Raw genomic sequence first — 24,788 nt, 5'->3', positions numbered from 1 at the left:
GAAGCAGATAATAATATTAATTAGGTAAGAATTCACATCAAGCTTGTTGGTGCTTTTGGTACAGATTCTTCAGGCCTCCAGGTGTCTTGGTGTTTAATTTCTATCAGCGTTTGCCAATGCTTGACAACTTCCTTGCCATTAGATACTAATGGGGTGAATATTTCAAATATCTGAGACATTTTCTTGAGCATTGGAAGCAGAACAACCAACAAAAATTGAATTTGATTTTCAGGAATCATGTCTTTTTGAGACCTATCCATAAACGGCATCGGTGTAAGATTTTTCCTCTTTAGTAAATCACCTTGACAAAACATTTCTTCATAATATTCCTCAGTTAATTTTCTACAATCGGGAAAAGGCATGATTTGATCACTGAGGTCACATGATATCATCATTATATTTTTTATGTATCGTCTGTGATCATTTTGTTTTAAATTTAAAATGTTTTCTTCTGCGAGACCCAATAGTTTGACTCTACTCTGAAAGTAGCTGGACAAGTCAGTGGCTTTAATGCACTCATAGACTTCTAAAAGTAATTTATTGTAGATACTACTGTTTAGATATTTAAGCATTTCATGCTTTTCCAGTATAATCTTTGTAGCTGCAAAGATATGATTTTCTATGGGAGATGTTTCGTACAGTTTTGAAAAATTATGGTCTGTCAATTTGACAAAGCTGTTGCTGTATCCCTGATGATCAACATCATGACAAAGAATGGCAATCATCAAACTTAGACGTTCCAATCCACTGAACATACCACTATAATGTTTAAGGAGATGTGACATTTTATGAGTAGCATTTACGGCATGGGCAAAATTGTGATATGGATTTAGCCTGTAACACCCACGCACGGTTAAAATGAATTCTTGCACATCGTTCAACAACATGAAAGATTCTCCAAGGACCTCATGAAACATGTGTAGTGTTAAATGAGGCAATATACCTTTGGAATCCTGTGGAGGGAACCAAGTTATCAAATGAATGTCATTTGGTAAATTTTCCAAAGGCTTTTTTATCAAACTGTGGTCATGATTGCAGGGACTCATATGATAAAGTAGCATTTCACGATTAACGCTGTTTTGAAACATATACCTCTTTTCACATTCTTGAAGCATGTTTGTGTTGAGATTTATGGCAAAAAATACACAGAACATTTGTACTATATCTTCATCATACTTGTCAAATTTAAACGCCGTTTTCTTATTTGTTAACTGTATTATACCTATCACTTCGCCACATTTACAGATGATGGGTACACATAATATAGACCTGATTTTGATCCGATCCGAGTGTGAAACAATCTCTACCTGGGTTTCATATTTGTTTACAACTACTTTACCGAAGACAACTTGACTTAGATAAGATCCATCATCTTGAACAACATTTTTCTTTCTTTTTCTTTTGAGAAGCGAGTTCTCACTGTCTTGGTTGTATTCTTCTATAGTCATAGTTTCTTGAGACCCCTTTTCCACCAGGTAGAAGTTACAGATCTCTGCAGACACTGTGTGTTTAGCAAATGTTACAATTGCAGAGAGTGTCTCATAGAGTGTTGCATGGCCTCCATGGTAGTGATCTGTCAGTTGAAGAAGATAGTCTCCCAGCTGAAGTCTATGCATCAGATCAGTACAGAGACTATGGTACTGAATAGCAAAGCCCATCCATCCTGTAATGGTCAACACCATCTGAATATCTGTGGGTTCAAACTCGGCTGCAAAAGCATCCCTTGCAAGTTCATAAACGGCGACAACTTTTTCATCGGTTGTTTTAATGGGTACACAAAGTCCATATTTCATCAGACTACCAGGAAAGCCTAGGCCAAGAGGAAACCTGGCATCTGAGAGGACATTATTAGATATAATATATTGTTTTGTAAATGCAGCATAAGCTGCCATCGTCGATCCAGAATCAATTCTCCACGTTAGCGTATCCATTGAGGATATTACATACCTGGGACTTTGGTAGAGTTCATTCCTGTCAGTGTTAACGAGGTATGACACGACGGTGTTAGCTCTGAGTAAGTTCTTCAATACGTCTGCAGTTTCATGAATAGATACTATCATTTCGTATTGTTCTAATATCTGTGCATGCCTGTTGCTTTTGTATTGATCTTTAGTTTTCTTATCGCACAGTAAAAGTTTTGCTTCTTTTGATTTTGCAGAGAACGTGAGATTCTTTGCAGACTCACTTAGGGCTTTCTTTTGATCTTTATAAACAGTCTCTAGATATGGCGCAAGAACATTAAAAGTTGTTTTATTTGTTTTAAGATTACCTTTTAGCTCCTCCTTGTATATTTTTAAATTTTCTGAACTATCCCTAAAAATCACAGGATCTGGAAAATAATTAGGTTCCAGCAATTCTTCCATCTGAAAGTTCCACTCTTCAAGATTTGTATTCATTTCCATTCATATATCATAAGTCCCCCAGTTTGAGGAACTATTTCAATATTTCAATCCATTCGTTGCTTTTACAATTTTTTTTTTAACTGTTAGTTACATTTTAGGTTTTGAGATGTATTTGTTTGTATATTTCTTTATAATAGGTATTTTCTGCTTTAAATTGTTATAATTTACATGTTATTTTATAATTTTTGCTGTTATATAGAATTTTTCCATAAAATTGGTTAAAATAATTCAGTTTTTTAGTAATATCCAAGCAATTATACAGGTTATGTAAATGTTTATTTAAATTTCAATAGACTTGTATTACAGCTGACTTCTGTATTGATTAAGAGGGTACAAATAATTTTTATTCTAAAGAACTTGGTATTAATTTGTGTAGCAATAATTTGGTTCATATCTAACAAAACAATTAGAAAAGATTTCAAAATTAGTTCAGTCGAAGAAAAATTACAGACCATAGTAAAGGTCGATTCACACATATCAGTTACGGTCACAATTCAGTCACATCAGTCACGTCACAGTTAAAACATTTATTGTTTAACTAGTGTACACAACAACAAGTGTAATTGCAAAGTACATGAGATATTTCAAAACGAATAACAGTAGCTGCGGTCGTTATCACGATTACGCCTCCTGTCTATATTTCGTTGTCGTTGCAACGGAGGCATTTAAAAGAAAAAAACAACAAATAAACAAATTATAGCTACACAAAACAATGATAAATGCACAAATTTAAGTTAAAATTATGCTAACACGATCCGTCATATAGCTAAACAAAACAACGATAAATACACAAATTTAAGATACAACCATACTAAACATAATCCGTCTTGGGGGTTATGTTTACACAAACTCAAATAGTAAATTAATGTACTCAATACGTTTCATTGAATTGAAAAATAAATAACAGCAATTAAATTATACAGCTGATCAAAATGTAAACAATTATGTTCTTCATAACATGGGAACTTTCAAAGCCACTGGGGCAGAGCCCAAGGGACTTTTTCAAAAATGTAAGGCCAGTTTGCAAATCTACGCGACACGCTCTTTCCAATGAGACGTCAATGGATATAATCGGTTAAGAAATGACGGAGAAGTTCAACCGACAAAGTTTCATGTAGCGTATTAATTATATAGATGGATGATCTTCTATTGCACTAGCTACGCTCATCCGACACAGTTCCATCAGTCGCTCTGCCGGCGGTGGTGAATTTAGACGTACTTCCTGGCTTAAGAATCAGCCCAAGGAGGGTCGCCATGTTGACCAGTGAAAGGAGGGGAGCTCCAAATAAAATAACTCCGAGATGGATGTTCAGCAATTTAATAATGTTTCATAAATAACCACTTATATGCATACCCGAATATACATATTTAGTACCCATGATACATAAATTAGTACGTTACGGTAATTCAGCAGGGGTAGGCTGGGCAAAGCTTAGTCTACTCTGTAGAATTATTGATGTGTCCATTCCAAATGTACTGGCTTATACTATAATTGTTAATTTACATATGTTCTGTTCATTTGTTATTGTTTATATTATGATTCAGTTACATAATAGAATTGTGATTAAAAATAAAGTAAAAATTGAGTTTTAAATGTTACATTATTAAACCATCTAACAATAGAGCGAATGTTTGTCCAATGATTGATGAAACCTGTAACGCCTGTGGAAAGATCGGACATATTTCAAGAGTATACCTTAGTAAACATAAAAGCAGTAAAGGACAAGTTCATTACACTGAAAATAATGACATTTCTGAAGACAATATCCATGAAATTAATTTACTGTCTGACAAAAAGAGAGATATGACAAATTTCACATTGATATAAAATTGGAAGGTAAAAACGTTACTTTTGAGTTGGATACTGGAGCATCACTTACATCAATTTCTTATGAAGACTACAAAAAACTAATTCCTTCCAAACGACTTTACAAGACTGGTGTAGAGCTGCGCACCTACACAGGGGAGATCATAAAACCTAAAGGGGTTACATTCGTAAAATGTGACTATAAGGGACAGTGTTTCATGGGAAAAATCTTTGTCATTAATCAACATGTCGATAGGATTTTTGGGCGTGAATGGATGAGAGAAATAAAACTAGACTGGGGAGAAATAAAATATCTATAAACATGAATGAAACAAGGAAGCCGGAGCTGGATTCATTACTTGCAAAATATTAAGGTTTATTTGACAAAAACATAGGGTCTATTCCTAACTTTGAAGCAAAACTTAACTTGAAGGACAACTCAATCCCTATATACATAAGGTCCAGACAGGTTCCATATGATATAAGGACAAAAGTTGAAAATGAACTCAGCCGTCTGGAAACCCAAAAGATTATCACCAAGGTAGACAACTCGGAATGGGGAACGCCTATTGTGCCTGTCATAAAACCCAATGGTGACATTCGTATCTGCGCTGATTACAAAGTTACTCTGAGCAAAGTGGTGAAAGACAAGAAATACCCAATTCCGAGGATTGAAGACATTTTTTCTACAATGAGTGGAGGTAAATACTTTTGTTCTCTTGATATAAGCAATGCTTATTTACATATGAAAATGGATGAAGAGAGTAGCAAAATGCAAACACTAAGTACTCATAAGGGGTTGTTCAAAGTAAATAGACTGATGTTTGGGGTAAAGGGTGCTCCATCCCTGTGGCAAAAATTCATGGATTCCTTACTACAAGGTATGGATGGCGTACAATGTTTTTTCAACGACATTTTAGTCCAGGGGTCAACTTACGAAGAAACTCTTCTGAGATTAGAGAAATTATTAGAAGTTCTACAGAAGCACAACTTACATTTGAATGGGGACAAATGTACGTTTTTTGAAAAAAGTATCAAATACCTCGGGCACATTATTGATAAAAAAGGTCTACACAAAAGTCCTGAGAAAACTGTAGCAATTCAAAGTGCTAGAAGGCCTACGAATGTAAGTGAATTGAAGAAATTTTTAGGCTTGGCCACGTACTACACAGCAAATTTATACAAAACTACTCAACTAAAGTATATCCTTTGACAAGATTACTTACAAAAAATGCTAAGTTCATCTGGAGCTCTGATTGTGAAAATAGCTTTCAAAAAGTTAAAGAAGAAATAACAAGTGAACAAATTTTAACTCATTTTGACCCCAATCTGACGGTTACTCTTGCAACAGATGCATCACCTGTAGGACTCGGAGCAGTTTAGGAAATGGTACAGAAAAACCTATTGCATTTGCATCACGCACTCTGACAAGAAGTGAAGTAAAATACAGTCAGATTGATAAAGAAGCAGCAGCTATTTATTTTGGACTAAAGAAATTCTTTCCATACTTTTACGGACGAAAGTTTGTCTTGATAACCGATCATAAACCCCTTGTGTCCATATTCGATCCTCAAAAGACACTACCTACTATGGCAGCGACTAGAATCTTCAATGATGCTCATTTTCTTTCAGAGTTTGACTATACAGTTGAATTTAGAGGAACAGAAAGACGGCAATGCAGACTTTTTGTCGAGATTTCCACATAAAAAGTCGCTACCAAACTCAATTGATGATTATTCTGTCTTTCAAATCAACCAATTGGAAACACTCCCAGTAACAAAACAACAGATTGCAGATGAATCACTGAAGGAAGAACACCTTAAAACCATCATTCAACATTTAGAAGAAGGAAAGAGTCTTTAGAAATTTGGATACAATGATTGTGAATTTACATTACAAGATGGATGTTTATTTAAAGGTAATAGAGTTGTTGTTCCACAAAATTTGAAATCAAAAGTACTTACAGAAATACACTTTGGTCACTTGGGAATAGTTAAAATGAAGGCTTTAGCAAGAAGCAACTGCTATTGGCAAGGCATCGATCATGATATTGAACATCTGGCTAAGACTTGTAAACAATGTTGTTTAAAACAAAACAAACCACCTCAAGTGACTCCTCATCCATGGCAAGCCCCTGATGGTCCCTGGCAAAGAATACATATAGATTTTGCTGGGCCTTGTTTTGGAAACAATTACTTTTTTATTGTCGTTAACGCTTACACAAAATGGGTCGAAGTATTTCAAACAAAAAACACTTCTTCTGACTGGTGTGTCACAAAATTAAGACAATTGTTTTCTACTTTTGGAATTCCATTTACTTTAGTGTCAGATAATGGCAGACAATTTTAAGGACATACTTTTGAAACATTTTTGAAAAACTACAGTGTGTTACACAAAACAAGCGCTCCATTCCACCCCTCTTCCAATGGTCAAGCGGAGAGATTTGTCCAAACTATAAAGAAAGGTCTACAAGCCATGAAAGATGAAGGAGGAGACATGGAAATAAAGTTACAAAGATTCTTGATGCAAATGAGACAATCAAGAAACTCCACTGGATCAAATTCTTATTTCCTAATGTTTCAGAGAAATGTGAGAACGAGACTAGATTGGATGATAACAAACAACACGCCTTCAAACAATGACTTAAAATGTGCAAAGAGAATAAGAGACTTTAAAAAGGGTGAATGAGTTGAAGCTTATGATTTCAGAGACAAGACAAACAAGTGGATGTTTGGTAAAGTAAAGAGCAAGGATGGACAGTTAATTTACGTTCTTGAAATGGATGATGGATCTATATGGAAGCGGCATATCAACCACATGTTACCTTCCAAATTTAAGGGGGAGGATTAATGTGTCCATTCCAAATGTACTGGCTTATACTATAATTGTTAATTTACATATGTTCTGTTCATTTGTTATATTGTTTATATTATGATTCAGTAATAGAATTGTGATTAAATAAAGTAAAAATTGAGTTACTACATTTAAATGTTACATTATTAAACCATCTAACAATTATGGTCTGGACATTTGACTCCCATCTGAAAAATCATTAAATACACTGTTTAGATTCAGATCAATTAACATTACATTTTGCTAAGCTCTGTCAAGAAAGAAATGAATCAATTGACGCTTATTGCTTCAAAAGTATTAAATATACAAAATAATTTCTTTGAGTTAAGTAAGAAACATTAAAATTATTAAAACTAGTGATAAAAACCCACTAAAAACTCGACCAAAAATATGTAATGTACAGGCTTCTTTATTTTCACTCCACGCTGTAAATAAGACATGTGATAGTAATTTCTTTCAATTTTTATTTTTTTATTATTTGTTCATATCTTACTTTCTCCCCCTATACATAGTAGCCTATGGAGTAAATACCTATTGTTTTCATCAAAAATTTCAAGCTTGAGTTTTGGGTGGTTTTGGGTCCCCCTGAACCCAAAAAAGTGGTTTTTAAAGTGATGTCTGTGTGACGTGTGTCTATGTGTGGATGTGTACAGAGCTACAGACCGCACCTGTAGTTAGATTTTTTGAAATTTGGTATGTAGGTTAAGGTTAATTCATGGTATCTCTAAGTGTTTTTAATGGTGGTTTCCCCATAAATAAAAAAAAACCTGATTTAAAAAAGCCAGTTTTGATTAATATTTGCTCCTTTAAACTAGGATTGCTTTCATAGCAATGAAAGCCAGTTGAGCGGAGCAATCATGTTTCATGGTTTTTAATAAAGCGATAAATGAACAAAATGTTTATATGCCTACTGTAGATATAATACAAAATACAAATGTTCCCACACTATGCACTGCTAGCCTTTAATACTTCCTTCACCACTTAATACGTCGGACCTGTTTCCCTCCCTTCCTAGACCATTTTAGTGTTGCAGATATTAATGTAACTGCCACAAAAGGTTCACACACCCCACACTGCCAGCCTTTACTGCTTCACTTCCTTCATCACTTCCAACAATGTGGACCTGTTTCCCTCCCTTTTTCCATCTAATTTTGGGATTGCAAATACATTAATATAACTGCCACAGACAGTTCCCACACTCGACAGTGCCAGCATTTACTACTTCATTCACAACTTCCTTGTCGTTGACTTGTTTTCCCCCTTCCAATAGCATTTTAGTATTTTAGATACAATTAATTATCTATCACGCTACAACAAACGTTTGTCACACTCCACACTTCTCGCCTTAACTACCGGTACTTCATTCACAACTTCCTACGTCGTGTACCTGTTTCCCTTATCCCTTCCAATAGCATTTTAATATTTTAGATACATCTATCTATATCTATATCTATACTTATTTAATACGCAAGCAGGATTTTTGTGACAATTACTCCTCCGAAACTACTGAACCGATCCACATGTTTTTGGTGTCATTGGAAAGAGCGTAACGTGAAGTTGTGCAGGAAACTTTCTTTTTAGGGAAATAATTAGAGAGTGAGGCCCTGGGGCCCTTTAAAGCTACGTATTTCTCCATAAGATAAACATTGGCAACAAAATGTTTTATAAAACTCCAGCTGTTGTCAGAAATTAAAAGTGAGAAGAAGAACATATGTTAATCGTAAACAGTCAATAAGTTTGCTAATTTAACAGTTTGCTACACACATTTACTGACTTGGTAGAAATGAAATATTTGCTACGCACCATAAAGCTTTCTATACAGGGTGTCCCATAAGTAAAGTGCCAAACTCTGGGAATAGGTTCTATGGGTCAAAATAAAGAGAAAATCAAGAATAAAGTTTTTTTCAAAAACGCTTCGTTTACCAGATATCCGCCATTTTGTATTTTTTACTAAATAATTTATATCTTCTGATTTTTTCAACCGATCCTTATAAAACTCGGTAAGTATGTTTAGATAAAAGAGACATACTGTAGAAAAAAAATTCAACTTGGTCCAATTTAAAATTTCAAAATGGCGGCCATTTTGAACATTTAATCTAAAATTACGGGAAAACGGTAAAAAATACAAAAATGTACTAAGAACACTTTTTTTTATAAAATTTTATTTCCAATCTATCAACACCAAAAACATGAAAATCGAACAAAAAATAACCGAGATACATTAAAATGTGTGTTAAGAGGCAGCAAAAAATCCATTTGTTGTAAATAGCCCCAATCAGCTGAACAGCTGATTGAAAAACATGTGTTTGTTGAGTTGCATTGTTGCATTGTTGTTATTATTGTTCTGTTTACTTTAAACATCATCATTGTGATCAGGTTAGGTTGATATTTTCTAAGTTTATTTAAATGCCGAACCATAGCTATTCTAATGTCGAGCTAGCTGATATTCATTTTTTTTACGGCTTAGGTAATGGGAATTCGCGTGAGGCATGCCGCCTTTACGCAGAAACGTTCCCCAACCGACGAATTCCGTGTAGGAAAGTGTTTGTAAATGTTCACAGGAATTTGAGGGAACGAGGAACACTAAAATTCACTGAGAAGACCGGACGGGCTGTTTCTGTAGATACATTAAATAATCAAGAAAGAGTTTTGACGGCCGTGGAAGAAGACCCAAGTACTAGTGTTAGAAGAATATCGCTTGAACATGGTATTTCAAAAAGTTCTGTGTGGCGGATTCTACATAATCAGCAGTTGTATCCTTACCATATCCAAAGGGTGCAATGCCTAACCGATAGGGACTTTCCACCCCGTATTAACTTATGTCAATGGTTCTTGCAACAGATCGCATTACTTCCTCTGTTTCTCTCCAACATTTTATTTACCGATGAGGCTGGGTTCTCGAGAGAAGGAATTTTTAATTTTCATAATAATCACTTCTGGGCCGATGAAAATCCCCATGAGATATCACAAAGAAGGCATCAAGTGCGCTTTTCTCTCAATGTTTGGATAGGCATTGTTGGGGACTATCTTATAGGGCCATGGTTTTTACCCAACCGACTTAATGGTGTGTCTTACTTAAACTTTTTAACACAAGATCTTCCCGGATTGCTAGAAAACTTACCCCTTCATTTGAGAAACAATATGTGGTTTATGCAAGACGGTGCGCCACCACACTTTTCATTGGATGTAAGGCGACATTTAAATCAAGTGTTTGGAAATAAATGGATAGGGCGTGGGGGGCCCATCCCATGGCCTGCCAGGTCTCCTGACCTTAATCCCCTGGACTTTTTTGTATGGGGCTATTTAAAATCTTTGGTTTACCATACCCCTGTTGACAGTATTGAGGACTTAAGGGAACGAATTGTAGCAGGTTGTGAAGTGATAAGACAAAAGCCTGGGGTATTTGAAAGAGTGAGGGAGTCGATGAGAAAGAGGATGGTTTGTGTCGTAGAAATGAATGGAGGACACATGGAACATTTGTTGTAGTTGATAACTTTCAAAAAAGCTATCATTTGTTAAGATTTGATTTTGTATTTAATTAGTTTCCTCATTTTTTATGTTGTCACTCAATAAATGGTTTCAATGTATCTCGGTTATTGTTTTGTTAATTTTAGATTACAAGTTTAAAATGGCCACCATTTTCAGATTTTAAATTGGACCAAGTTTAATTTTTTTCTACAGTAGGTCTCTTTTATCGAGTTTTATACAGGTCGGTTGAAAAAATATGAATTATACCAATTACAATTATTTTCTAAAAACAGCTGATCTGGTGATTGGGGCTATTTACAACAAATGGATTTTTTGCTGCCTCTTAACACACATTTTAATGTATCTCGGTTATTTTTTGTTCGATTTTCATGTTTTTGGTGTTGATAGATTGGAAATAAAATTTTATAAAAAAAAGTGTTCTTAGTACAATTTTGTATTTTTTACCGTTTTCCCGTAATTTTAGATTAAATGTTCAAAATGGCCGCCATTTTGAAATTTTAAATTGGACCAAGTTGAATTTTTTTTCTACAGTATGTCTCTTTTATCTAAACATACTTACCGAGTTTTATAAGGATCGGTTGAAAAAATCAGAAGATATAAATTATTTAGTAAAAAATACAAAATGGCGGATATCTGGTAAACGAAGCGTTTTTGAAAAAAACTTTATTCTTGATTTTCTCTTTATTTTGACCCATAGAACCTATTCCCAGAGTTTGGCACTTTACTTATGGGACACCCTGTATACTTTCATTAACAAAAATCCTTTGGCTATTAAGTTAGCCCACATTGAACTCAAAGTCATTTCTTTCTTAATAAAGATAATTCCTAATTTGGGTTTTATTTCTGTCTAATAAGGTAAGTCTTTATCTTTATCTTATAATATACCTATGAATTATTTTGAGAATAAATAGATTTGGTAAGTTACAATATAAAATTTATTAATGAAATACAAATATACCGTAAGATAAGTTATTGGTTGAATTAGCTACAGGGTAAGTTAACAATGGTAAATTTTCAAAATGGTGGGGGTTCCAAAGTGGATGAAAAGATTCTAGGCTTATTGGGTTGGTTTCTTCTAAAGTACTAATTAATATTTAAATAGATGACCTCTTAATCTCAGGGAGGGGTGGTCGTGCCGGTTCGAATGATATATTAGGCTTCTTTAAAATGTAGATAATTTAATTTAGTTATTATTCTGAAATTCTAGGTTCGTGATGCTATTAATATAATAATGTTAATGTCCAAAGAAAGATTCCAAATGGTTTCAATGAATTAATTAAATAAAACAGAATTTGAAGATTAAATTTTGAATAAAAGTTCCATTTGAAATATGTATATCTTGATGAGTTAAGTTAATTAGGCCTATTAGGCTATGCTGATTAAATGTCCAATGAAGATTAAATTTGTCCTTAGTTAAACAAGATGGATGATGGTTACCAAATTTAGAGTGTCTGCCTTTTTAAAATTTGGTACTCTTCAAGGCACTTGCCCGCATACTTTTGGATGATAAGAAATTTAAAATTTAGATTATACTTTGGGATTATGAATTTAATTTAAATCAAACACAATGTCCAATAAAATGATGTTCACACTGTGAAGAGTTGGCAGGATCTGGGGAGAGGCAATGGTAGAAGCAAAGATTACATATGTTAGCATATGTAATCTTTGGTAGAAGCTCAGGAAGTCATGTCATTGTTGAAATGATGTAGATGTACAGCTGGTTAGTTCACATAAAAGACACTTGCCACAGTAATTTTGATTTTCTTTGGATAATTTTGAAAAGTAATACTATATGTAAGATGTTATTATTATATTGCAATTTTCTTACAATTATATATTATTCTAAATAAATGATTATTGTTGGTTTTTTATAAGTACAGGATAGATATGGAGAGAATTGGCATAAATATTATATTGTAACATAAAATAGGATGATGTTTCTGTGGGGTGATGGGATATTATATAACATTTTACAAAATTGGATAAAATAACACATTAACAAGGAGAAACATATTAAATAACTGATAACACATTATCAGGGGCATTAACAGACATTATGGGAGAAAATATACAAAATAATAGAGAAATTAATGTTAATGATGAATGAATGACATGTAATATTACAAATTTAATTTACTATTTGAATTTGGGTTGGCGTAAATATTACAATGGAAAAAAGCTAGAGAGCCTGGATAAATTGATATAAACTTAAAACTCAATTAACACTGTGCTGCATTTCTTAGTAATCATTGAAAGAGCCGATTTGATTTGTAAACTATGGTAACATAGGAAAGTCATAGAACATCACCAAGGAGAAGAAATAGAAATCATGTTTTTTTTTTATAATCGTTATTAAATTTAACTTTATAAACATAAATTTATTAAAAGATCAAATATAAAATACGTATATAGAATTGAAAACCAAAACAATGTTTAAATTGAAAATCTATTTTTGTACATTAAATTGGTGTCAATATTTTCAAAGCCCAGTAAACAAGCTTTTGTATTAAAAAAAAAATACACAAATGACCATTAGCCGCCTCCAAACAAAACAGCTGCTATTACAAGCCTACTTGAAATTTCGATGTTGCCACTTCGAAGTGGCCGCGGCCTGTAGTTAAAGGTGGCCGTGGTTGTGAGCAAAAAAAAGAAGAATTAATTATGGCAGGTAAGAGTAAGAACAAGAAGAAGAAACCCTTCTTTCTAAATGTAAACAAACACTAAACAACAGAAACAGTTCAAGTTCAACACCAACCAGTTGTTGTTGTTGCTGTAGGATAGCATTGAGGTTATAATAAGCATACTTCAAAACCTAGCCTTTATCGTTTTAATTTACTTATAAGCTCTCAGTTTTGTATAAAATTATAGTCTCTGCTATGCCCCCAAAGAAATCAGAAGGGGCAAAAGGTGGAGGTAAAGCGAAAGATAAGGATGAAGCAAGTTCCAAAGGAGGCAAGGAGAAGAAAGGTGGCACAGCAGTCAAAGTAAGATATGCCTTAAGTTTACTCACTAAAGGAATTTTATGAAGAAATCATCATTTACAGCAGCACTTTAGTTTACGTCCTACACTCACTCGATGAATATTACGATTAGCCTATATCATTTGATATATCAAGTTTGGTTAGTTAGGTTAAAACCTAACCTAACTAATCCAATGAGTGTATGATGTAAACTAAAGTGCACAGCCACATTTACAATTTACTATTGTATTGACACTATTGTAATTCTTGATTAATGCACAATAAAGAATATTGTATTGTACACATCCCTCAACACACACCCCTCCACATCCCTCCTGGTATTGTTTACATTTTTCAGGGCCATATTTGCGAACATAGTTCTGTAGATTGCTCCTAAGCCGCAATGACGTTCCTCACCTCTAACTGGCATAATTTTTAAACAGAATGACACTATTTGCAGCTCTAAGTAGCCTAGCTGATGTAAATATGCACTGCTGTGTGTTTAATTTTTTTATTGAATAACCGCTGTGTGCGAGATAAGGTCAGTGACGTTTTTTGGCTGCACTTTAGTATCTGTCCTACACTCATTCGAATGAAAAATATCGATATACTGTATAGATTAAAGCCTAATATTTTGATTTCATTCGGTTTGTTAGGTTAGGTTAACCTAACTTACCAAACTTGATAGGTAAATTGAATGAAATAATCTATATTATTCATTCGAATGAGTGTAGGTTAGATACCAAAGTGCAGCCCGTTTTTTTTTTTTTTCAATAAAGAAACATACTTATCCGATGCCCATATTCATCACCAGATGACTGAAGGTTGGCCTTAACTTAGTGCATTGAGTGAGAGTAGGCTAGAATGTAGAAATAGGTTAGGAGTCTAAAAATGGCCATGAAACCTTTTTCCCTTTGAGGTCTTCTGTAAGTAGCGTGGATACCCGCCAAAAACACAATTCCTTCCAAAATGAACATTTTCATGTCCATTTTAAAACTCTCTAGCCTCCCATTCCAGCACTTTCTCCTCTATCGTAGCATTAGGGTTATAAACTTCAGTCATCTGGCGATGAATGTCAGTATCAAATAGGTACTGTATGTTTCTTGTCAAAAACGTATCACTAACCTAATCTCGCTCGAGCAGGGTATTGGAAAACACACAGTGAAGTGTAGACGTCACTGACGTCAGCTACAGAGCTGCAAATAGTGTCATTCAGTTCACAAATGATTCGAGGAATTCTCATTGCGGCGTACACACGATTAACGGAGCCATAGTCAAAAACGGCCCTAACTTAAAGTACCGGTAATTCCAATGTTTGCACATCCTTCACATTATCATTGTTTGTTTTGTTTGTTTTGCGTGTTGTTTTGTTTTGTACAGGGATTTTCTTTAATTTCAGTATGTATGTATGTGTGTGTGTGTGTGAGTGTGTATCAGTGATCGCGCCTTGTGCGGTGGTTTTGGGGGCGCCTGTCGTGACGTCGCGACCTGTGGACCCGGGATAGCGAGTCCACAGCCGCACAGTGCTCGCCGCAACGACCCGCTTATCTCTCCCCCCTCCCCCATCCTACACCCTACATTGTCCACCGCTGATTGTCTCTCTCGCTCCTTATCTCCATATCCTAAACACCTGAAAGCGGCGCACATCAATGCCCAGTCTTTGCGTGCTCACATTGATGAGGTTAGAGAAATCTTTTATCCTGGAAACTTTGACTTGATTAGCATTTCTGAATCCTGGCTTAAGCCGAGTATTCATTCAAATGAGGTGTCTCTCCCTGGATATGTGCTGCAGCGAAATGATAGGATTGGTAAACAGGGCGGTGGCGTTGCGGTGTATATCAGGGAGGATTTAAAGTTCAAAACTATTTTTGCTTCACCATCGGAGTACTCGGCTGGGCCAGAATTCCTATTAATTGAGATTAGTTTATCTGGAGCAGATGCGCTGTTACTAGGGGTGTGCTACCGCCCACCAAGATCAGGGCATCTGCTCAATTTTGAAAATGCCTTGCTTAATGAAATGTTCAGATACAGTCATGTTTTGATCATGGGTGATTTCAACACTGACTTACTATCATCGACTCATAACTTTGAACACAGACAGCTGACTACTTTGTTTGAATCATATAACCTAACTGTACTTCCACTCGATCCCACACATCATGTTGCCAATTCTGATACCCTCTTGGATCTAATCGTAGTGTCCAATCATCAAGATATCATTCACCATGGGCAGCTTCCAGTCCCTTCAATATCCAAACATGACCTTATTTTCTGTGTGTACTCAATCAAATCTCCTAAGCCCAAAGCAAAGCTTATTAAATATCGGGATTTTAAAAATATGAATGTTGCACAATTCATGTTAGACGTTCAACAAACTCCGTGGCACTTCATTCAAAATTTAAATTCCGTCGATGAAATGGTTCATGAGTTAAATTCTTCCATATTAAATCTCTTTGACAAACATGCTCCCATCTTAACAAAGCGCGTGACAAAAAGAAGGCCTGTTCCATGGATGACCCCTGAAATCAAAGGTTTGATGGCTAAACGTGATAGCTTAGGTAGAAGAGCTAGGCACTCCAACAGTATCGAACTAAAACAACAATATTGTAATCTTCGTAATCGAGTTAAACAGCTTTTGCGAAATTCCAAACTCAGATACATTCATGCACTTTTTGAAAATCAAAAACAGCCATCGAGAGTTTTATGGCGTAAAGTTAAAAGTCTTGGGCTTGGGAAACAATTTGATTCTCAACCAGTACACATCCCTCTAAATGAGTTAAACGTTTACTTTTCTTCTAGCAGTCAAAATACCAATCAGCACAAAGTCAATAGTTACTTGAATGAATTAGTCAACTCTCCAACCCCGCACCTGGGATATCCCGAGTTTAATTTCAAACCAGTTATTCAGTCTGATGTTTTGATGGCTATTCGCAGAATCCGAAGCAATGCTGTCGGTTCTGATGGGATACCTATCCGCTTTATCAAAGACATCCTCTACGCAATCCTTCCTACTATCACGTTCATTTTTAATGCATCTTTGAGGCACTGTTCTTTCCCTTCATTTTGGAAGTCTGCCATTGTCCGTCCCCTAAAAAAGATCTCAGCACCAACTCTAGTTGGGGATTTCAGGCCGATAAGTATTTTGCCCGCTCTATCTAAAGGCCTAGAAAGGATCGTTCACTGTCAAATCACTGAATTCATCACTGAAAATAACATTCTATCTGACTATCAATCTGGTTTCAGATCAGCGCACAGTACAGAAACAGCACTCCTTCGAGTGACTGAAGACATTAGACTTGCTATGGAGCGTCGACAGGGAACGATTCTAACTCTGTTTGATTTTTCCAAAGCATTTGACTGTGTTAATCATGACTTGCTGGTGCAGAAATTAAGGGCAATAGGGTTTTCCCAGAATTCTCTTAAATGGCTGAGATCTTATCTGTCAGATAGGCAGCAATGTGTGGAGGTTGGTGACACAAGATCAGACTGGATGACTGTTACATGCGGTGTGCCCCAAGGATCAATCCTTGGACCACTGCTCTTTGTACTGTACGTCAACGACATAAACTCGACCTTGACCAACTGTAAACACCACATGTACGCTGACGACTTACAAATCTATGACTATTTTACTGCAAACAACGAAAATGACTGTGTCAGAAGGATCAATGAAGACGTTAACCGAATAGTTACTTGGACTGAGAATCATGGACTGAGACTAAATCACGAAAAGACAAAACCGATTGTAATCTGCCACCCTCGACTTCGCCCTTCAATTGACTTAGACTCAATAAACCCAATCACAGTCGGTGGCAAAGCATTCTCATTGTAGGCTACTATCTGTATTGAGTTCGCATCTATTATTTTTGCAATACGCTCGCTCTAGTCTCGCTGAGTTAGTGACGATACGACCAGGACTTGTTGTTTGCTCAGAGTTGCAAGCAAATCATTAGCAATCTGAATTTATTTTGTTTCTTTGTTGCTTTATATTAGGGGTGTGCGAAGCAGCAAAAAATTTTCGATTCGAAGCAACGATTCGATTCAAAAGATTTTCGATTCGATTCGATGCAACTCGATTCGAAGCAATACGGTATTTTTCTATTCATAATTGTCAATTGAGTGGATTAACAATAATTAAAATTTACCACATTTGTGTAATACAGATTTTTGTTGATGTGGTAGGCCTATACATACTTAACATATGAATTTTAGGCGAAAAAGAATATTTATTTTCAATCATAGGGATTAGAATAACCTGTATTGCTGGAAATACCAGTGAGCTGCTTTACTTGCCTATTTCATAATTTTTACTTGGAATTGGCTCAACTGCAAGAAAGAAGAAAATATTTTTTTTATCAAGACATTCATTCTCATTTTAATAACTGTTTATATAACTAAATAGTACCGGTAGCTAAATTACAACAAATTTGAATGGAACTTAATATAAAAAGACCATTAAGAAATAAATTTACATATCACAAGTTTAGGGCCTGTGGACCGGCTTCAGGACTGCAAGCAAGAAGAAAATAAAAATAATATGTTTCCACCATGCAATATGTATCATTCATTCCCTACCTCCTAACTTCCTTAGTATAATAACCTCACACTTACATTATTTGTTACATCATCATAAATAAAGAATTATCTATTATTGGCATCAGTAGGACTACAGCTTTACATAGGCATTATTTTTATAGGGCCTAAAATAGTAATAGGCTAAGCAACATGACAAGTGGATAACTCATTAAAGAAAAGATATTGTGTAAACTAATTTACTATTAAACTCAAAAACAGTAAATAACACACAAACATTGTTTATGGTATAATTATTAAGGACTGTAAAAAATGCATATCATGTCATACAGTAGTATAGACCTACTGCAAGAGTTTAAAATCCTAAAACAACTGATTTTGATAGCTAATGAATGAAAAGAATTAAAAATCCATAAAATAAAGCCAAACAATATCACAATTAATTAGGTACCCGAAAAGTAACTCTTAAATAATATTAAATCAAGAGATAAGAAAGTTAAATGCTAACTTCTAGTGCCCTTGGCAACACAGGTCAATGTTTTTAAACTACCCTCAATGTTTTTGGAACAGCAGGGTCTTTTTCTCTGAAGGAAGGGTAGTAGTTAGTAGTATGTCAACAAAAACAATGAACCACTCTCACCAGCCAGGCCCGACGATGTGTGCATTCAAGGTCATGACCCTCCCCCTCCCCTCTTACACAACCCGGTTGCTACCCAGTTGCTTCAATTGCTGACAAAATTCAAGTGATGAAACAAGGAAGTAGAGACAAAAAAATAAAAATATATTCCTTTATTCAAAAACACAAAACTGTTACAGATCATTTTCAAAGAAATTAATTCATTGTAATTTGTGAGTTGTAAATATTGTATTGGATCTTAGAAATATATTTTTTAAACCCCATCTAACCAAGATACAGATCTGTTCACTATATCAGATATTTCTTTTGTTTATAATTTATTATATAAAATACTAAAATATATTTTTTATTAGGTATGGAATAAACAATAAATGATTAAACTAGTATGTCTGGATAAATAGTCTTTCTATTCTTTTGACTTTGTTTTCTTTGCACTGTTAGTGTTGCGTCACGGCTTTTGTCTTGTCACTCTTGTCAGTACAGTAGACGACTAGACTGGCTCTGGCTAGTGGCAGTACGGCAATTGCTCCGTTGTGTCTTTATTCTTAAAGGTCGTGAGCCAACTTAATCTTTAATTCTCATTTGAACATTTTAATTCCTCTGTAATATTAGATATAATAATATAAGTGTGTTTCTTTGGAAATAAATTATTATTTTTTTTCTTTTGCCCGAACATTTGGGGACCGGCAGACCCCTAACAAAAATACCAAATGTATCAGTCTATAACATTAATTTTTCTAGTTAAGTATTAAGTAACAATTTTTCAGACTTATTTTAAAAATGATTTTGGAGTAACCTATCTTGTTTTGGCTAGGTTTACAGTAGTAAAATATTTTTCACACTGCTTACATCAAGACAAAAAAAGTTATATTTACTGCAAAGAATGTATTAAATAAGAACGCCTTCGTAAAGGAAATGCAACAGCAACGCGCTCCTGTATTGCGGGTATTGCATTGACTTTCTGCAGGCGTTTTTCGTATATGGATACTGACTCCCTCATGAATCGAATCGTTTTTTGACCACCACTGAATCGAATCGCGATTCGATGCATCGAATCGAATCGAATCGAAATTTCGATCCATTTTCGATGCATCGCACACCCCTAGTGAAAAACAGTCTAAGGCTTTAGAAGCATTAGAGAAAATAAAATCTGGAATGAAATTCAATGAAGTTGCTGCACAGTACAGTGAAGACAAAGCCAGACAAGGGGTAGGTTACTGATTAGACAGGTACAAGTAACAACCTTGATTGTTTCACTTATCGCCTTAGAAATATGGGAGTGCCCCTAAACGCCAGGTAAAATAAATATGTTCAGGAGCACTCCCATATTGCTAAATGTATGAGAGTGATAAGTAAGGGACGGTTTTGTGTTTAAAACGGTAGTTTGCTTGTATGCCGCAACGAGGCTCCTCACCACTTACTAGCATCACAAATAGTAGCCTCTGTTGCTTCCATGTACACTTTTCTGTGTGTTTTTATTTTATAACATTTTTTAAACCATCAAATCTCCTGCCTTGTCTGAGGTAAGGTCAGTAATATACGTTTGATTACAAGAAACATATCCGATGTTGACATTTATCGCCAGATGACTGGAGTTTATAACTTTGATGCAACTATACCACAGAAAATGCAGAAATAGATTAGGGAGTTTAAAAATGGCCGTGAAAATGTTCATTTCGGATGGAATTGTGTTTTTGATGGGTAGGGCCTACCCAGACACACAGAAGACCAAAAAGGTAAAAGGATTTAATTTTACACTCGCATCTATGGCCATTTTTACACATCACAACCCACTTCCGCACTGTACTCTCACTCATTGCATTAAGGCCAAAGCCTTCAGTCATCTGGCGATGAATGTCAGCATCGGATACGTTTCTTGTAAATGAAAAACGTATCACTGACCACTGACCTGGTTAAAAAATTTTTTTAAACACTGAAGAATACATAACAGGTACAAAGCTGCAATTTGTGTCATTCTGTTCACAAATAAATGTGGCCAGTATGTGGTGAGGAGCCTCGCTGGAACTTGACAAATGAACTACGGATTTAAATGCAAAACCTGCCCTTAAAAAAAAGCTGCCCTTGTATAATGTTAGTTCCACTAAACCAGTTATAAAATATCTACCACTATAACATGTAAAGTAGTAACATGTATGTTCTACTTTTAGTTGAAATGCAAAGCTATACACAATTTTAATCCGTTTCATATACTAGTGTAATATTGCTAGAATCAACATTGATGTCCCTACAGTAGCTACTTAAAAACAATTAAAATTAATTTTGGCTACGAATTTAATTTTTGTCTTGGATAATCCGAGGGCTCCCGGTAAATTTAGGTTTCCAAAGAAAATCACATGAAGTGATAAATTCAATACAATACCACAGAAGTATTTAAGTGGTTGCCTATTTTGTAACCCTGTAATCTCATACCTACGCTAGTATCATAAAAAAACTTTTACTAACAAAACACAAAATGAAAATATATAGGGCTACTAGGGTTAGTTGTTCTTGTTTAAAGTTGTGTTTAATGATGCAGGGAGACCTGGGCTGGATGACGAGAGGTTCAATGGTCGGGCCGTTCCAGGACGCTGCGTTTGATCTGCCAGTGTCATCCTTAGCGTCACCAGTCTACACAGATCCTCCAGTCAAAACAAAGTTCGGATATCACATTATAATGGTGGAAGGGAAGAAATGAAATATCTTAGTGTTTGTAAATAAAGTAATTTAATATCATGATTGTATTTTACAGATTCAAGGAGACAGTCCATTTATACCCTTAAAATATTTTAAATAAACTTTTTTCTAAATGTGGTTTTTAACAACTTTTGTTTCTGTATATCTTGAAACATCCACAGATAGTTTTACATTGTGTTTCCACGATATTCAGTTTTGAGTTCCTAGATAGTTGAAGGTTGATGATTTAAATTCTCTCTTCGAGTTTTAGTCCAAGGCCGGAGCAGTTTGTAAGGATGGATCTTTGTTCTTCTCGATTGGATTTTGCTTGTTCCGTTTTTGTTTTTTAGCTAAAAAAAATATCATAGGAAGAAATTTGAACTATCTGGATTTTTATAACTTGATGATTTTAAAAAGTAAAGCCAAATGAGTGGTTAGAAATTATTTTTAATATTTAATTCAGATAGCTTAACTGAGATTTTTTTAGTAAATGGGCTCATATATATAGATACATAAATAAAAGGTTCTTAATAAACCATTCTTATAAAAATATGATGCCTTGTATCAAAAATTGGTTTTATGTGTAGAATGTTTAGCCATAGAAAATTATTTCAGAAAGTAATTATAAACTAATTTGTACACAACCAACTAATATGATACATCTAATCTCACTGAGAGTTAAAATAATAGTGAGTTAGAGAAAAGCTTAATGTCCAAACAATCCTATACAATGTATCCACTTAAGCTAGGCCTACTAACCTTTTTCAAAATAAGCCCTCTTTATCAACTCCTCTTTTCTGTGCTGCAACAAAAAAATTATTGCTTAGAGTTTGTATTGCTAATAAGTCACTGGTAAGAAACAATTTGTGACTGACGAAAAAGGGTTAAAATGTGCAAATAAACACAAACAGATGCTTCAAAGCTACTAGTTCCCTCTTCAGTAGTGGAGTCTTTCTTTGTTCTTATCAAATAAAAGTCCAAGAACAAACAAAAACTAAAATTCTAGGTGTCCATGTGTTTATTCCCATCCTTTTTTGTTAGCAAGGTAAGCAAGCCTACTGTTAAACCAATCCACCATAGAATCCTTAAGCCATTACCAAAAACCGTTATAACCTTTTTTTGTCCTAGGACACTAGGCACGAGACCGCGATTGTTTTCACATTACTTCAGGCTAGACCTAGGGGTTGCGGCATGATCACTTAGATTAATATTATCAATTATGAATTATTTTAAGATGGGGATGCCACTAGGTGCGTATTTTAACCCAAATATGAGTGAAGAATGAGTGTAGGATGAATGGCGCCATTTTGTAGTCTTGTTAGTGAATAAGGCTGACATCTTCCTTAGGCAAAGTTGTTAATTAATAGCCCATACAACCAATGGCAACTAAGGGACCTACAGTTTATAGTGGAATCCGAAACACATTTTTGACCGTGTGTTTTGTTCGAGCAGGCCTGCATGTTTTAAAGCTTTACGTGTTGTAAATGTATATGTTCCGTGTCGTATTCGTGTTACGTGTTTATTTAATTGAACAATGACGAAACCATATGGTGAATAAAAACTTCACTAGTTAGTACTCAGCTGATGATGACAATGTGTCGAAACATGTACTGAAACATGAAGTGAAATTCACGATTCAATGAGCTATTGACGTAAGTAATCTAGTCTTACAATTATAGAGAACCTAATGCGGCTATGAGGGGGAAACATTTGTAGAAAACTCTAAAAAACAAGATCAGCTTTTGAAAAAAGATAAGATATTTACAAACAATTTTGATTATATCTAACTGTTGTGTACATCGTGAGTATTTCCATAATCTTTTGAGTCGACTTTTATAAAGTCATCGGAAATTATGACCGTTATTTGTTTTTAAATAACGCCTGTAATGCTTTCAATTGCTCGAATTCGAGCAACAGGTACACTAGTACCTTAATAAATTAAAATAGGCTAAAAAAATACACAAAAAGTTAATTTGAAATATGAAAAAATAACATGGGACTAATGGGTTGCCATGCTGGTGACGAAATAGTAACGAAATGTAAACAAAAAATCAAAACAAATGAAAGAAATTCTAAGCACATGTTTTATTTACAGCATGGGGTGAAAATAGAGAAGTACATTACATATTTTTGGTCGAGTTTTGAGTTTTCGACTACTGGACGACTTCTAGTAACTTAATATTGTATTACTTGATTACCTTTCTTTGGTAGTAAGCCTCAATGCTAGGATCCACAGTTACTCGAAGCCGTGGAAAAGGAGTCGTTCTACGAGTATAATACATAGCTAGGTCATCCACCTCCACCTGATAAAATAAAATGAACTTATTCAGAATTGAAACACAACATCCAAAAATTGCATTTAAGTGCACACAGTTTTCCATGGTTAGGACACGATAATGTTAATGATAATTGTCTGGATAGCCAATTAGAACTCTCCTTCAAATCTAAGGGTTGTGGGTTCAATCCCATACAGTTTGATTCTGGTCTAAGGCGTCATTGGACTATCGATTAATGATTCCAACAAAATGTTGATGTTGGATAGTAACAAGACTATTTTTGATTGCTCCCTTACAAAAAAGTACAAGATCCCAATAGTGTTAAATCACACAAAATAAAAAATTAATTTATTTTCATAAGTTCAGAAATGGGGCTTGCTTATTTTGCCAGCTTGGCTACCATAAAACAAAAGCAAAATATCACAATAAACAAAATCACCAAACAATATGAACCTATTTTAATATTTGTTCTATATTTTAAAACTTAAAGTGATTACTTTAAAGAAGTGAAGTGAAGTGATACTTTAAAGTGATTAAACAACCAAAATATTTAAGAATTAGAGTATTAAATCTTAGGTATTTTATAGTATATTTCCTTAGTATTTATTCCATTATAAGCTCACAAAGAATAAGAATATACAACACCTAAACGTGAAACTAGAGGGAAAAGTTTAAAATTTGCAGATCTGCATGCTTTTTACAATTCTAAACTAAGCATTCATAACTATATTTAACACCACATTATGGAAATAAATATAAGGAAATATCTTTATTTGCTTATCTGTGATCATTAAGTACTTTCTAAGAAAACAAATAAAAATGTTGTGAGTTTGAGGCTAAATAATAATTATTCTCATCAGAGACTATATCTTCACTGTTCCACATTAGAAGCTTAATCTGATTTAAATTTTTACATTACTTTTTGTTTTATTTATTCAAGTTATCAAATCTTAAGCTCTAGGCTAAACTGAAATTTATAATCACGCTCAAATTTTATATCCCTACTAAACACTTGTATCTTTGTTACCGTGTTGTTTTGCACATTCCGGAAGTTCTTACGTTTCCTAATTTTTCCAAATTGTCCTAGAAGAGCATTTGCTGTAAACAAAACTGAAATGATAAACACAAAATACACTTTGCCACTCATTGTTGCGTAAC

General features: G+C 34.6%; 3 protein-coding genes across 3 annotated transcripts; 1 reads left to right on the top strand and 2 right to left on the bottom strand.

Annotated features, from left to right (window-relative positions):
- Positions 1 to 2,580, bottom strand: LOC128990024 (cAMP and cAMP-inhibited cGMP 3',5'-cyclic phosphodiesterase 10A-like). The gene has a single exon (XM_054412234.1). The coding sequence runs from the start codon at positions 2,400 to 2,402 to the stop codon at positions 33 to 35; it is 2,370 nt and encodes a 789-aa protein (XP_054268209.1). The 5' UTR covers positions 2,403 to 2,580; the 3' UTR covers positions 1 to 32.
- A 10,646-nt stretch (positions 2,581 to 13,226) lies between these two features.
- On the top strand, positions 13,227 to 21,503 carry LOC128989845 (peptidyl-prolyl cis-trans isomerase NIMA-interacting 4). Its single transcript, XM_054411924.1, has 4 exons — positions 13,227 to 13,551; positions 13,668 to 13,671; positions 19,788 to 19,890; positions 21,218 to 21,503. Exons 1-4 carry the CDS (start codon positions 13,428 to 13,430, stop codon positions 21,374 to 21,376), a joined length of 390 nt encoding a protein of 129 aa, XP_054267899.1. The 5' UTR covers positions 13,227 to 13,427; the 3' UTR covers positions 21,377 to 21,503.
- Positions 21,504 to 21,576: 73 nt separating this feature from the next.
- LOC128989844 (uncharacterized) lies at positions 21,577 to 24,788 on the bottom strand. Its single transcript, XM_054411923.1, has 4 exons — positions 24,658 to 24,788; positions 23,553 to 23,657; positions 22,114 to 22,156; positions 21,577 to 21,704 (listed from the first exon to the last, which is right to left on the bottom strand). Exons 1-4 carry the CDS (start codon positions 24,775 to 24,777, stop codon positions 21,622 to 21,624), a joined length of 351 nt encoding a protein of 116 aa, XP_054267898.1. The 5' UTR covers positions 24,778 to 24,788; the 3' UTR covers positions 21,577 to 21,621.

This window comes from Macrosteles quadrilineatus, unplaced genomic scaffold (genome assembly GCF_028750875.1).
Source record: "Macrosteles quadrilineatus isolate MER2022 unplaced genomic scaffold, UCM_ALF_1.0 Scaffold_3__2_contigs__length_128488019, whole genome shotgun sequence".
NCBI lineage: Eukaryota > Metazoa > Arthropoda > Insecta > Hemiptera > Cicadellidae > Macrosteles > Macrosteles quadrilineatus.
This window is presented reverse-complemented; position numbering and strand designations above follow the sequence as displayed.

Excerpts from the sequence above, each read along its gene's own strand:
- LOC128990024 (XM_054412234.1), bottom strand. The coding sequence starts at position 2,402 with ATGGAAATGAATACAAATCTTGAAGAGTGGAACTTTCAGATGGAAGAA.
- LOC128989845 (XM_054411924.1), top strand. The coding sequence starts at position 13,428 with ATGCCCCCAAAGAAATCAGAAGGGGCAAAAGGTGGAGGTAAAGCGAAA. Across the intron at positions 19,891-21,217 it reads AAGACAAAGCCAGACAAGGG|GGAGACCTGGGCTGGATGAC; the intron begins GTAGGTTACTGA and ends TTAATGATGCAG.
- LOC128989844 (XM_054411923.1), bottom strand. The coding sequence starts at position 24,777 with ATGAGTGGCAAAGTGTATTTTGTGTTTATCATTTCAGTTTTGTTTACA. Across the intron at positions 23,658-24,657 it reads GGAATGTGCAAAACAACACG|GTGGAGGTGGATGACCTAGC; the intron begins GTAACAAAGATA and ends TTATTTTATCAG. Across the intron at positions 22,157-23,552 it reads AGGCTTACTACCAAAGAAAG|CACAGAAAAGAGGAGTTGAT; the intron begins GTAATCAAGTAA and ends TTTTTGTTGCAG.